At 46.4% G+C, this 12,092-nt stretch overlaps 1 protein-coding gene across 1 annotated transcript; it reads right to left on the reverse strand.

The window, feature by feature from the left end:
• Nucleotides 1–1,301: 1,301 nt before the first annotated feature.
• On the reverse strand, nucleotides 1,302–10,579 carry LOC110534588 (von Willebrand factor A domain-containing protein 7-like). Its single transcript, XM_036954180.1, has 18 exons — nucleotides 10,448–10,579; nucleotides 9,191–9,502; nucleotides 8,830–8,982; nucleotides 8,227–8,367; nucleotides 7,983–8,076; nucleotides 7,033–7,161; nucleotides 6,419–6,605; nucleotides 6,011–6,180; nucleotides 5,366–5,478; nucleotides 5,017–5,133; nucleotides 4,537–4,696; nucleotides 4,357–4,433; nucleotides 3,732–3,864; nucleotides 3,499–3,651; nucleotides 3,219–3,311; nucleotides 2,636–2,922; nucleotides 2,190–2,489; nucleotides 1,302–2,012 (listed from the first exon to the last, which is right to left on the reverse strand). The coding sequence occupies exons 2-18, from the start codon at nucleotides 9,377–9,379 to the stop codon at nucleotides 1,542–1,544; spliced, it is 2,967 nt and encodes a 988-aa protein (XP_036810075.1). The 5' UTR covers nucleotides 9,380–9,502; nucleotides 10,448–10,579; the 3' UTR covers nucleotides 1,302–1,541.
• Nucleotides 10,580–12,092: the final 1,513 nt, after the last annotated feature.

The raw sequence follows: 12,092 nt of genomic DNA on the forward strand, positions 1-12,092 counted from the left end.
AGTTCCCACAGTGTATTATGACAGAGTTCCCACAGTGTATTATGACAGAGTTCCCACAGTGTATTATGACAGTTCCCACAGTGTATAAATGACACAGTTCCCACAGTGTATTTTGACACAGTTCCCACAGTGTATTATGACAGAGTTCCCACAGTGTATTATGACAGAGTTCCCACAGTGTATTATGACAGAGCTCCCACAGTGTATTATGACAGAGTTCCCACAGTGTATTATGACAGAGTTCCCACCGTGTATTTTGACAGAGTTCCCACGGTGTATTATGACAGAGTTCCCACAGTGTATTATGACAGTTCCCACAGTGTATTATGACAGAGTTCCCACAGTGTATTGTGACAGAGTTCCCACAGTGTATTATGACAGAGTTCCCACAGTGTATTATGACAGAGTTCCCACAGTGTATTATGACACAGTTCCCACAGTGTATTATGACACAGTTCCCACAGTGTATTTTGACACAGTTCCCACAGTGTATTATGACAGAGTTCCCACGGTGTATTATGACAGTTCCCACAGTGTATAAATGACACAGTTCCCACAGTGTATTTTGACACAGTTCCCACAGTGTATTATGACAGAGTTCCCACAGTGTATTATGACAGAGTTCCCACAGTGTATTATGACAGAGTTCCCACAGTGTATTATGACAGTTCCCACAGTGTATTATGACAGAGTTCCCACAGTGTATTGTGACATAGTTCCCACAGTGTATTATGACAGAGTTCCCACAGTGTATTATGACAGAGTTCCCACAGTGTATTATGACACAGTTCCCACAGTGTATTATGACACAGTTCCCACAGTGTATTTTGACACAGTTCCCACAGTGTATTATGACAGAGTTCCCACAGTGTATTTTGACAGTTCCCACAGTGTATAAATGACACAGTTCCCACAGTGTATTTTGACACAGTTCCCACAGTGTATTATGACAGAGTTCCCACAGTGTATTATGACAGAGTTCCCACAGTGTATTATGACAGAGCTCCCACAGTGTATTATGACAGAGTTCCCACAGTGTATTATGACAGAGTTCCCACCGTGTATTTTGACAGAGTTCCCACGGTGTATTATGACAGAGTTCCCACAGTGTATTATGACAGTTCCCACAGTGTATTATGACAGAGTTCCCACGGTGTATTATGACAGAGTTCCCACAGTGTATTATGACAGTTCCCACAGTGTATTTTGACTGAGTTCCCACAGTGTATTATGACAGAGTTCCCACAGTGTATTATGACAGAGTTCCCACAGTGTATTATGACCGAGTTCCCACAGTGTATTATGACAGAGTTCCCACAGTGTATTATGACACAGTTCCCACAGTGTATTATGACACAGTTCCCACAGTGTATTATGACAGAGTTCCCACAGTGTATTATGACAGAGTTCATTACATATTTCCACCCTGTCTTTTTGTACAACATAACATATACATACCGGTTATGTCTGATGACTTGAGTCTCTCTGCACTGATTCCACTGTTCCACATGACATCTACCTACATGAACTATTATACAACTCTATAGCTCTACTCTCTTCCACAGGAGAAGAGAAAGCATCACACAGATCCTTAGATACAGGGACAGAGTCAAAGGTGACCCTCCAGTAGATGTAGTACTAACTACAGGTACAGCTGTAGTGTTGGTGACAGAGGCCTGTGCTGTAGAGCTCACAACCACCCCCACAGAGTCCTTTACTGAGCCCAGACACACACCCACGTTGCCTGCCCTGTCAACTACCACTAGCTCTACCTTCTTTGAACAGCAGGTGGCGCTGTACTCAATCCGGGTCACGTTCTCGCCCCCGGTGCCCACCTCTGTAGAAGTGTTCAGGGTCCCGTTGCCCTGGCGCAGGGTGACTCGGTCGATGCCAGTCCCGTTGGCACCGTCGGTCAGGTTGGCAGAGAGCTGCCAGTAAGAGGCACCACAGTCAGCCGGGCAGTTGGACGAGACGCTGACCACCCCACACTGGGGAGGAGTGAAATCTGTCACCTGGAGAAGGGGGAGACGGAGAGGGAGCGATAGAGAGCTTAGTCAGACAACTGAAGTAGTGGTGGTGGTAGAACCATCTCTGACCTGTAGCGCTGTTAGCATTCTTATCAGGGCCATGAGGGAGAGAGGATATGAGGAAAGGAAACCCATTTTAGAGTTTTGGAACATGACACTCACCTTGCTGACAACAGAGAGACGCAGGATGGCGTAGTTCAAGTCTGCTGCTCCAGCGGACTCTGCCTCGATGGTCAGGGTGACGTCCGTTCCCGATGAGGTGCTGGCGGGCGCCGTGAGAGTCACCGTACCTTTGGCCTCTCCCTCTCCGGTCACAATGGAGACACTGGCGGGGAAGGAGGAAGTGAAGCCGCGGTCGTTCGTGGCTCGGACGGTAAAAGCTCCTCCTGTTCCGTTGGCCATTGCCACAGTGAAGGGGACAGAGATGGTAGAACCGGGTTCTAGAGTACTGTCAGCCTGGGCCTGGGGAGGGAAGAACTTCACTTTTTAACAATAAGACAGTGTTCAAAATGCCATCCTATTCCTTGTAGTGCACTGCTTTTCATCAGAACCCTAGCGGCCCAGGTCCAACGGAAAAGGGTGCAATTTCAGAGTTCTACAAGACTGACCGTAACAGAGATGCTGGAAGTCTTTATCTGAGTGGAGACCTGTCTCTGGAAGAGGCTAGGTGATGATTTGGTGGTGGCGCTATTGCTCTCTCCCCTCAGACGCACAACAAACTCCCCCTGTGGGACTCTGGCCACGGTAACCAGGAAGTCCCCGCCGCCGGTGCCGCCTAGCAATTGCAGGGTTCCGTTGACTTCTGACCCTGACCCCGAGGCCTCGACCAGGGCCACCGCCGTCACAGTGACAGAGTCACCCCCCGTCACAGACACCAGCAGGGTTATGTTATCGCCTGGGAGGGGGGAGGGGGAGTAGGAGAGACCGGGTGGTGGAGGGAGACATGGAGGAAGAGGAGAGAAGGGGAGGAGAGTGAAGTGAACAGAGGTAAAAGAGAGGGTAAGAATGAGAGAGAGGGTAACGGAGCGAGGGAGAAAACGAGGTAGAAACAGAGAGGCAAGGTGAAGTAGAGAGGAAGAGGAAGTTATTATTTTATTTTACATTATTTGAAACTACTCTGCTGTGATGCTATGGAAGATGAAGATGAAAGAGCCGGTACTGAAGATGGTTTCATCTGTTATTTATTGTTACCTGTGAGAGGACGGCCCTCTTTGAGGCCAAAGTCTCCATGAGCCCCCCCGAAAGCCTCCACAAAATGGTAGCCAAAATTAACAGAGCTCTGACCTGAAACACACACACACGCACATTAGATAATCATTATTCAAACAATTCTTACATAGAGAATAAAGATAGATATCTAAATGTTGTGATGAGGAGGGGAAGTCCAGACAATGGACTACGTCTGAAATAGAACCCTATTCCATATAATCACTACTGTTGACCAGGGATCAGGGCTCGCCACTGTACTGACCTATGACCTTCAGTGAGTAAGACTCTAGGGAGTTAAGACTGATTTCCCATAATCCTGTGTTGTTGTGTGTGGTCAGAGAGATGCGGTGTAGGTTCCCTACAGTCTGGATGGTCCCCAGAGGACCACTGGCCTCACTGTTACTCTGAGACACACCTAGAGGGAGGAGAGGGACATCTGGTTATCAAACCTTTACCTGGTCTACAATAACTCACAACTGGCTGTCACACACACACCTGAAGGGCTGGTGAGAGTGAAGGAGAGGGATCCTCCTGTGATGTAAGCATTCAGATTTCTCATAGACTCGTCTACTGTAAAGGAGAAATTCTCTGCCTTTCCTGGGCTCCTTACCTCCTGTAGAACAGTAACCTGGAGGAGGAGGAGGAGCAAGAAGAGGAGGAGGAGGAGGAGGAGGAGGAGGAGAGGATAATAGACAATACATTAGATATGTTAACAACACAGTAACCTGGAGGAGGAGGAGTTAATAGACAATACATTAGATATGTTAACAGCACAGTAACCTGGAGGAGGAGGAGGAGCAAGAAGAGGAGGAGGAGGAGGAGGAGGAGAGGATAATAGACAATACATTAGATATGTTAACAACACAGTAACCTGGAGGAGGAGTTAATAGACAATACATTAGATATGTTAACAACACAGTAACCTGGAGGAAGAGGAGGAAGAGGAGGAGGAGGAGGAGGAGGAGGGGCTAATAGACAATACATTAGATATGTTATAAACACCGTTGAGGTCATTGTTATGTGTACAGTTGTATATCTTGTCCAGTGAGTGAGAGTGACTGACTGAACACTGAGCTGGCGGACATTGGTCTATAACCTGTAGGTCAATACATTATCATACCTGTGCTGCATCGGAGGCGTCCTCGATGACGCTGGTGGCCCGGTGCAGATCCTCCTTGGTGACCTCAATGGCCTGACCTAGAGGAAGGGAGCACAGTATGTTCTGAGAACTCTATAAGAAGCTGTAAAACACTTTGAGACAACTGCTTTGTGAATTAAATCAATTGAATGATTGGTTGACCTCCAGAGGCCTGGGCAAGGTCACGGTACAGCTGAGCGTCTGATTGGGCCATCCGGTTGGAGGCTCCACCCTGACTGGGCCATACGGCTGAAGCCCCGCCCATGGAACGCCTACGACGACGTCGACTGGATCGGAGGTTGTCAGTCAACATGAAGGTCACCTGAGGAGAGGAGAGGAGAGGGAGCAGAGGAGAGGTAGAGAGAGGAGAAGAGAGTTAGAGGTTGATGACAGAATAAAGGATGAAAGGAAAGTGAAAGTTAGGAAAGAATGGCAGTAAAGAAGTAAGATATGTTGAGATCAATCATGATGGCTAACATCACACTTTATCAAATCTCAGTCAGACAACTTGTGAGCCCACAAACAGTAAACTGTCTCCAAAAGGGGGAGAGACAGAGACAGTGATGAAGAGAAGCACAGAGAAAGAGACAGAAAGAGAAGGAGACAGAGAGAGAAAGATAAACAGTAGTGAAAGCTACTAACCACAGACTTGGTGCTCTCTATGAGGGCCGTGACAGTGCTCTTCAGTGCAGTGTCTTTAGCAGGAGCATCAGTGAACACAAAGATCTCAGAGGAGGGTGGCGCCGCCGTGAGGGCCAGCTGGGAATTACAACACATTCAGCTAAGAGTTAGACCACACTGGGATCAAGTACTGGAACTCTATGGTAAATAACATGTTCAGTCTAACTAACCAGCTCTGGCAGAGTTACTAAAACAGGCAACCACATTTCAAATGCAGCCGTTCAAATACAGCCTTCATATTGGCAATGAAACCTTTGCTCATGACATTGCCTGTATATATATATATACACACACACACACGGACACACACCTGTAGTCCTGATAGGCACAGCTCTGGTATATCTCCTCCTCCTGATGCTGTCAGGGCGTTGATTCTCTGTTTGAAAATGTCTGCATTTGTTGTGGTGATCAGAGGTCCAAATCCTGCAAACACACACACAAACACACACACACACACACACACAGCCACACACACACACACACACACACACACACCACAAATGACAAATTGTGTAAGATTTGGTCTGACGTGAAAATGTAATGTTATGCCACTTAAGTAAAAAGAGAAGAAATTTGGGTTAAAACAGTTATTCTGCTCCCAATTTCAGAGAGGCACTTGTGGCATGTGACAGGCTAACACCCCCCCTGGGTTGAATGGGACCAGGATGTATGTTCCTGCTGATCTGGGACCAGGCTAACACCCCCCCTGGGTTGAATGGGACCAGGATGTATGTTCCTGCTGATCTGGGACCAGGCTAACACCCACCTGGGTCGTTGAAGGGGACCAGGATGTATATTCCTGCTGATCTGGGACCAGGCTAACACCTAACTGGGTCTGTGAATGGGACCAGGATGTATATTCCTGCTGATCTGGGACCAGGCTAACACCTAACTGGGTCTGTGAATGGGACCAGGATGTATGTTCCTGCTGATCTGGGAACAGGCTAACACCCACCTGGGTCGTTGAAGGGGACCAGGATGTATGATGAAGGTTCCTGCTGGGTTCCTCTCTTACTGTCGATGATGGAGAAGGACACTCTCTTAGCCTCAGTGATGTCATCACTCATACTGCCTGTGGTGTCGATGACAAAACACAACACTGATGACTGGGTGATGTCCATTAACCTGGAGAGAAGATGAGAGAGAGCAAGGGAGATTATGAACCAAAACCACCCTTTGTTATCCTAGCTCCTCACAACAGTTTACCATGACATCTCCCTCATCATATAGTAGTCCAATCCTTGCCCATAGTAGTGATACAATCCTCCAATTTAACACAAAACATCACAAATAATCCCCTCTTGCCTAAACATTGCCCACCTACTTCAGCCTCTCTCTCTCTCTCTCTCTCTCTCTCTCTCACCGTAGGAAGCCTTTGTCCCCGGCAGCTCCTCTGATGTCCTCCAATAGTTCCATGGTAGCGTTGACGGCCACGTCGGCTGCAGTGTGGTGGAGGTGACCGTGACTGGACCCCACGTCGTCCTTGTTGATGCCCCCTTCCGGGTCCCGACCGCTGGTCCGGTCAAACGACCCGCCGTGGCTACACTTACCTAGGAGAGGGGGAGATGAGTGTGTAAATTAGTTTGCACCAATGCTCCCGAGTGGCGCAGCGGTCTAAGGCGCTTCATCACAGTGTAAGCAGCATCACTACAGTCCTTGGTTTGATTCCAGGCTGTATCATAATCCGGCCGTGATTGGGAGTCCCCATACGGTGGTGCACAATTGTCCCAACGTCGTCCGGGTTTGGCAGGGGTAGCCCGTCATTGTAAATAAACATTTACCTAGTTAAATAAAGGTTACATAATATCATGTTTTTTGGGTTGTATTTATTAGGATCCCCATTAGCTGCTGTCTATCAAGAAGAGGTGTGTGTGTGTGTGTGTGTGTGTGTGTGTGTGTGTGTGTGTGTGTGTGTGTGTGTGTGTGTGTGTGTGTGTGTGTGTGTGTGTGTGTGTGTGTGTGTGTGTGTGTGTGTACCTGCAGGTTTGTTGGAGGAGAACAGGTTGAAGTATCCAGAGGTGAGAAGGCCCTGCTGTAAGACCTCTGGTAGGATGTTATCAGTACAGTTACCTCCCATACAGCTCCTACAGGTCGGAGTACTGGGGCCTGAAGAGGGAGGAGAGGGAGGAGATTGAATTATAACAGGAGTACTGGGGCCTGAAGAGAGAGGAGAGTGGGTTATAACAGGAGTGTGTGTATTGGAGGGGGTGACGGTGTGTGGTAATAGCAGTTTGTGCGTTCACTCAAAAATGACACACACACACACACAGAGAGACAGAGAGAGATAGAGAGAGAGAGAGAGAGAGAGAGAGAGAGAGAGAGAGAGAGAGAGAGAGAGAGAGAGAGAGAATCCACTGCAGAGTTAGAGTACGGTATGTGGAGTCATCAAATCAAATTGTATTTGTCATATGTGCCGAATACAAAAGTAGAATGCTTACCTACAAGCCCTTAACAACAAGGCAGTTTTTTTTAAAGTGTTAAGTAAAAATACAAGTAACAAATCATTAACGTGCAGCAGTAAAATAACAATAGGGAGGCTATATACTGTGAGTACCGGTACAGAGTCAATGTGCGGAGACACCGGTTAGTGGAGGTAATTGAGGTAATATGTACATGTAGGTAGAGTTAAAGTGACTATGTATAGAGTGGTGTGAAGTGTGTAGAAGCGATGACAAGTCTATTATCTCCAGACTGGTTGGTCGACTGATACAAAGAGGGAGTGGTTTAGTGTTGACATTGGCACACAGCCAAATACTTCTTTATCAATCCGTGAGGAGGGGTTTCTTTATTTTATGAACAAATGCCTTTATAATGTAGGCGTTTTAGCTACGTGTCTGTTTTGCATGTAGTTGCCTGTATTGTGCTGATATAGGTTGGTATGTCTGGGGATGGTTTAAATAAACTACAGAGAGTTCCACACACAATACCTGCCAGGTTCACCAGTTGCAGGTCAGGTCTGATCAGAGTGCTGTACGGCTGTCTGTTCCCCATCTCAACCCAGTTACTGTGGCTGTAGAAATCCTGGAGAGACAGTCACAACCAACTCCACAGTATCAGCACAGTCTTCATCATCTCCCTCTCTCACATGTAGTATGTGTGTGTGTGTGTTTGTGCGTGTGCATGCGTGCTTGTTTGTGTGTCACCTCATCTGTAGTGTGACAGACAGCTCACCTGTAGTGTGTGACAGACTCGTCCCAGGGCCAGCCTGGCCAATAAGAAGCTCCCTCGTTTGACGCTGGCCTTGACCTCCGACACCCCCGCCGTGATCAGGGCCCGCCCCCCCTGGAAGGTCTCACCGTCGAAGTGGTGCGCCTGGCTCACATCATCATCATCATCATCATCATCATCATCATCATCATCATCATCATCATCATCATCATCACCACCATCATGTCACCATCATCATAACCATCATCATCATTGTCACCATTATCACCATCATCTCCATTATCATCATCATCATGATCAACATCAGCATTATAATCATCACAATTTTCATCACCATTATCATCATAGTTATCACAATTGTCACCATTATCATCGCCATTGGCATTAACACCATCATCATACTCCAAATAATAATTGCCATCATTATCATCATATTGATCATCATTAACATCATCATCACCATTATCAACACTATTATCATAATCATCACCACATTCATCATCACCATTATCATCATCAGCATCATAATCACCATTATCACCATTATCATAATCATTGTCATGATCATCACTATTATCATCATCGTCATCATCTTGTCATCCTCACTTTGCTCAGAGCAAACGCCATGTCCACCAGGGCGTTGCTAAGGTACATCTTGACAATGGCACTCTGGAAGAGGATGGTGGAGACGAGGGAGGAAGAGGAGGAGTCTGCAGAGCAGGCCTTCTGTAGTTTGATGATGGAGAGACTGTCATCAATCTTTGGAGAGAAAGGGAGAGAGAGAGACACACAGGTTATTAATTGGTTTGTAGGGGAAACACACAAGTAAGAGACTTACTTTCAGTCTGGTGAAAAAAATGTCTTATTAGCACATTCATTGCTTTATTATAGAACTAATTACAAAACATTAGTTCATTTCCAGTAGCTCATTCCGGTCTGTCACAACATCCACCAATAGTCAACTCACAGGCAGGCTGAAGTCCCGCCCCTGGGCGGCTGCCAGGGCGCGGCAGACCTCGGCGGTTTTGCGTAATACGGCCCTCTGTGTGATGTCACGATGTGTGATCGAGCCCCCTCCTGAGATGAGGGGTTTGAAGGCCTGGGTGCCCCCTGGAATGGACAGGTACAGCGCCATCAAGAGGAGGGAGGTCTGCATGGCAGTGCATAAAGTTGAGGGTCCAAGGAGATTGGTGGAGGTCTCTAATAACTCTCTCTATGTGTGAGATATGATCAGAGTCCAATATCAAGTATCTTCCTGGTTCTGTGAGCCTGTTGCAACCTACAGAGACACAAAAGGACAGAGAGCAAATCAAGAAGAGGTTACTCAGGGTTAATGAGCTGTAATGGACACACCTGTGTGGAGATTGGGAATGAAGAGGGAAGCATGAGAGATAAAAGGGAATGAAGAGGGAAGCATGAGCGAGACAAGGGAATGAAGAGGGAAGCATGAGAGAGACAAGGGAATGACGAGTGAAGCATGAGAGAGACAAGGGAATGAAGAGGGAAGCATGAGAGAGAAAAGGGAATGAAGAGGGAAGCATGAGAGAGACAAGGGAATGAAGAGGGAAGCATGAGAGAGACAAGGGAATGAAGAGGGAAGCATGAGAGAGACAAGGGAATGAAGAGGGAAGCATGAGAGAGAAAAGGGAATGAAGGGGGAGGCATGAGAGAGACAAGGGAATGAAGAGGGAAGCATGAGAGAGACAAGGGAATCAAGAGTGAAGCATGAGAGAGACAAGGGAATGAAGAGGGAAGCATGAGAGAGACAAGGGAATGAAGACGGAAGCATGAGAGAGACAAGGGAATGAAGGGGGAGGCATGAGAGAGACAAGGGAATGAAGACGGAAGCATGAGAGAGACAAGGGAATGAAGGGGGAGGCATGAGAGAGACAAGGGAATGAAGAGGAAAGTATGAGAGAGACAAGGGAATGAAGAGGGAGGCATGAGAGAGAAAAGGGAGGGGAGACAGAAATATTCTCACTTAAGTCCTGACCATATCTCAGATCACATTGTACATATCACTAAAATAACTTGTAGTTATCTAACGAATGCACTTTAAGAAAACTCCAATTTACATACAATTTTCCATTCTAATACTTTACATAAACAGTGCGAAATTAACTAAAGATGAAGTCTAAAATACACAAAGTTGACTTACAAAAATTCCAACTGAAATGTTGACAGGTATAATTCATTAAAAATGACATTAAAATGTGTGTTTTACCTGTGAGTCGTGAAGTCCCGATGTCCACGTTGGGAGTGGTGGTGGAAGTAGACTTCAAGTGTGTGTGTACAGTATACTCTGTGTGTTTGACATTCTTTGTCCTTATCAGTTTGTGTGTGGGCTCATTCTGCTCCTTTATAACTTGCTACACCTGGGTGGAGTGACGAGGGGAGGGGAAGTCACTCATTCAGTGTTCAGGTGGCCGTGACAAGAATTCCCAAACAGAACACTCCTCCAGATACACAGGAAGAGGAGGGCTGTGTGTGTACAGTACGTGTTTACGGTGTGTGTGTGTGTGTGTGTGTGTGTGTGTGTGTGTGTGTGTGTGTGTGTGTGTGTGTGTGTGTGTGTGTGTCTGTGTGTGTGTGTGTGTGTGTGTGTGTGTGTGTGTGTGTGTGTCAGAGCAGTGGGAGGACAGTAGGAGAGGCCTTACTGTCCGTGTTGAGGAGGTCTGACTCAAATACACATAAAGGCAGTGTACCAAATGACACCCTTTTCCATATACAGTGCCTTGCGAAAGTATTCGCCCCCCTTGAACTTTGCGACCTTTTGCCACATTTCAGGCTTCAAACATAAAGATATAAAACTGTATTTTTTTGTGAAGAATCAACAACAAGTGGGACAAAATCATGAAGTGGAACGACATTTATTGGATATTTCAAACTTTTTTAACAAATCAAAAACTGAAAAATTGGGCGTGCAAAATTATTCAGCCCCTTTACTTTCAGTGCAGCAAATTCTCTCCAGAAGTTCAGTGAGGATCTCTGAATGATCCAATGTTGACCTAAATGACTAATGATGATAAATACAATCCACCTGTGTGTAATCAAGTCTCCGTATAAATGCACCTGCACTGTGATAGTCTCAGAGGTCCGTTAAAAGCGCAGAGAGCATCATGAAGAACAAGGAACACACCAGGCAGGTCCGAGATACTGTTGTGAAGAAGTTTAAAGCCTGATTTGGATACAAAAAGATTTCCCAAGCTTTAAACATCCCAAGGAGCACTGTGCAAGCGATAATATTGAAATGGAAGGAGTATCAGACCACTGCAAATCTACCAAGACCTGTCCGTACCTCTAAACTTTCAGCTCATACAAGGAGAAGACTGATCAGAGACGCAGCCAAGAGGCCCATGATCACTCTGGATGAACTGCAGAGATCTACAGCTGAGGTGGGAGACTCTGTCCATAGGACAACAATCAGTCGTATATTGCACAAATCTGGCCTTTATGGAAGAGTGGCAAGAAGAAAGCCATTTCTTAAAGATATCCATAAAAAGTGTCGTTTAAAGTTTGCCACAAGCCACCTGGGAGACACACCAAACATGTGGAAGAAGGTGCTCTGGTCAGATGAAACCAAAATTGAACTTTTTGGCAACAATGCAAAACGTTATGTTTGGCGTAAAAGCAACACAGCTGAACACACCATCCCCACTGTCAAACATGGTGGTGGCACCATCATGGTTTGGGCCTGCTTTTCTACAGCAGGGACAGGGAAGATGGTTAAAATTGATGGGAAGATGGATGGAGCCAAATACAGGACCATTCTGGAAGAAAACCTGATGGAGTCTGCAAAAGACCTGAGACTGGGACGGAGATTTGTCTTCCAACAAGACAATGATCCAAAACATAAAGCAAAATCTACA

Source organism: Oncorhynchus mykiss, chromosome 19, assembly GCF_013265735.2.
Source record: "Oncorhynchus mykiss isolate Arlee chromosome 19, USDA_OmykA_1.1, whole genome shotgun sequence".
NCBI classification, from domain to species: domain Eukaryota; kingdom Metazoa; phylum Chordata; class Actinopteri; order Salmoniformes; family Salmonidae; genus Oncorhynchus; species Oncorhynchus mykiss.

Excerpts from the sequence above, each read along its gene's own strand:
- LOC110534588 (XM_036954180.1), bottom strand. The coding sequence starts at position 9,379 with ATGCAGACCTCCCTCCTCTTGATGGCGCTGTACCTGTCCATTCCAGGG. Across the intron at positions 8,368-8,829 it reads TGGCGTTTGCTCTGAGCAAA|GCGCACCACTTCGACGGTGA; the intron begins GTGAGGATGACA and ends GATGTGAGCCAG. Across the intron at positions 5,479-6,010 it reads GGTCCCCTTCAACGACCCAG|GATTTGGACCTCTGATCACC; the intron begins GTGGGTGTTAGC and ends GTGTGTTTGCAG.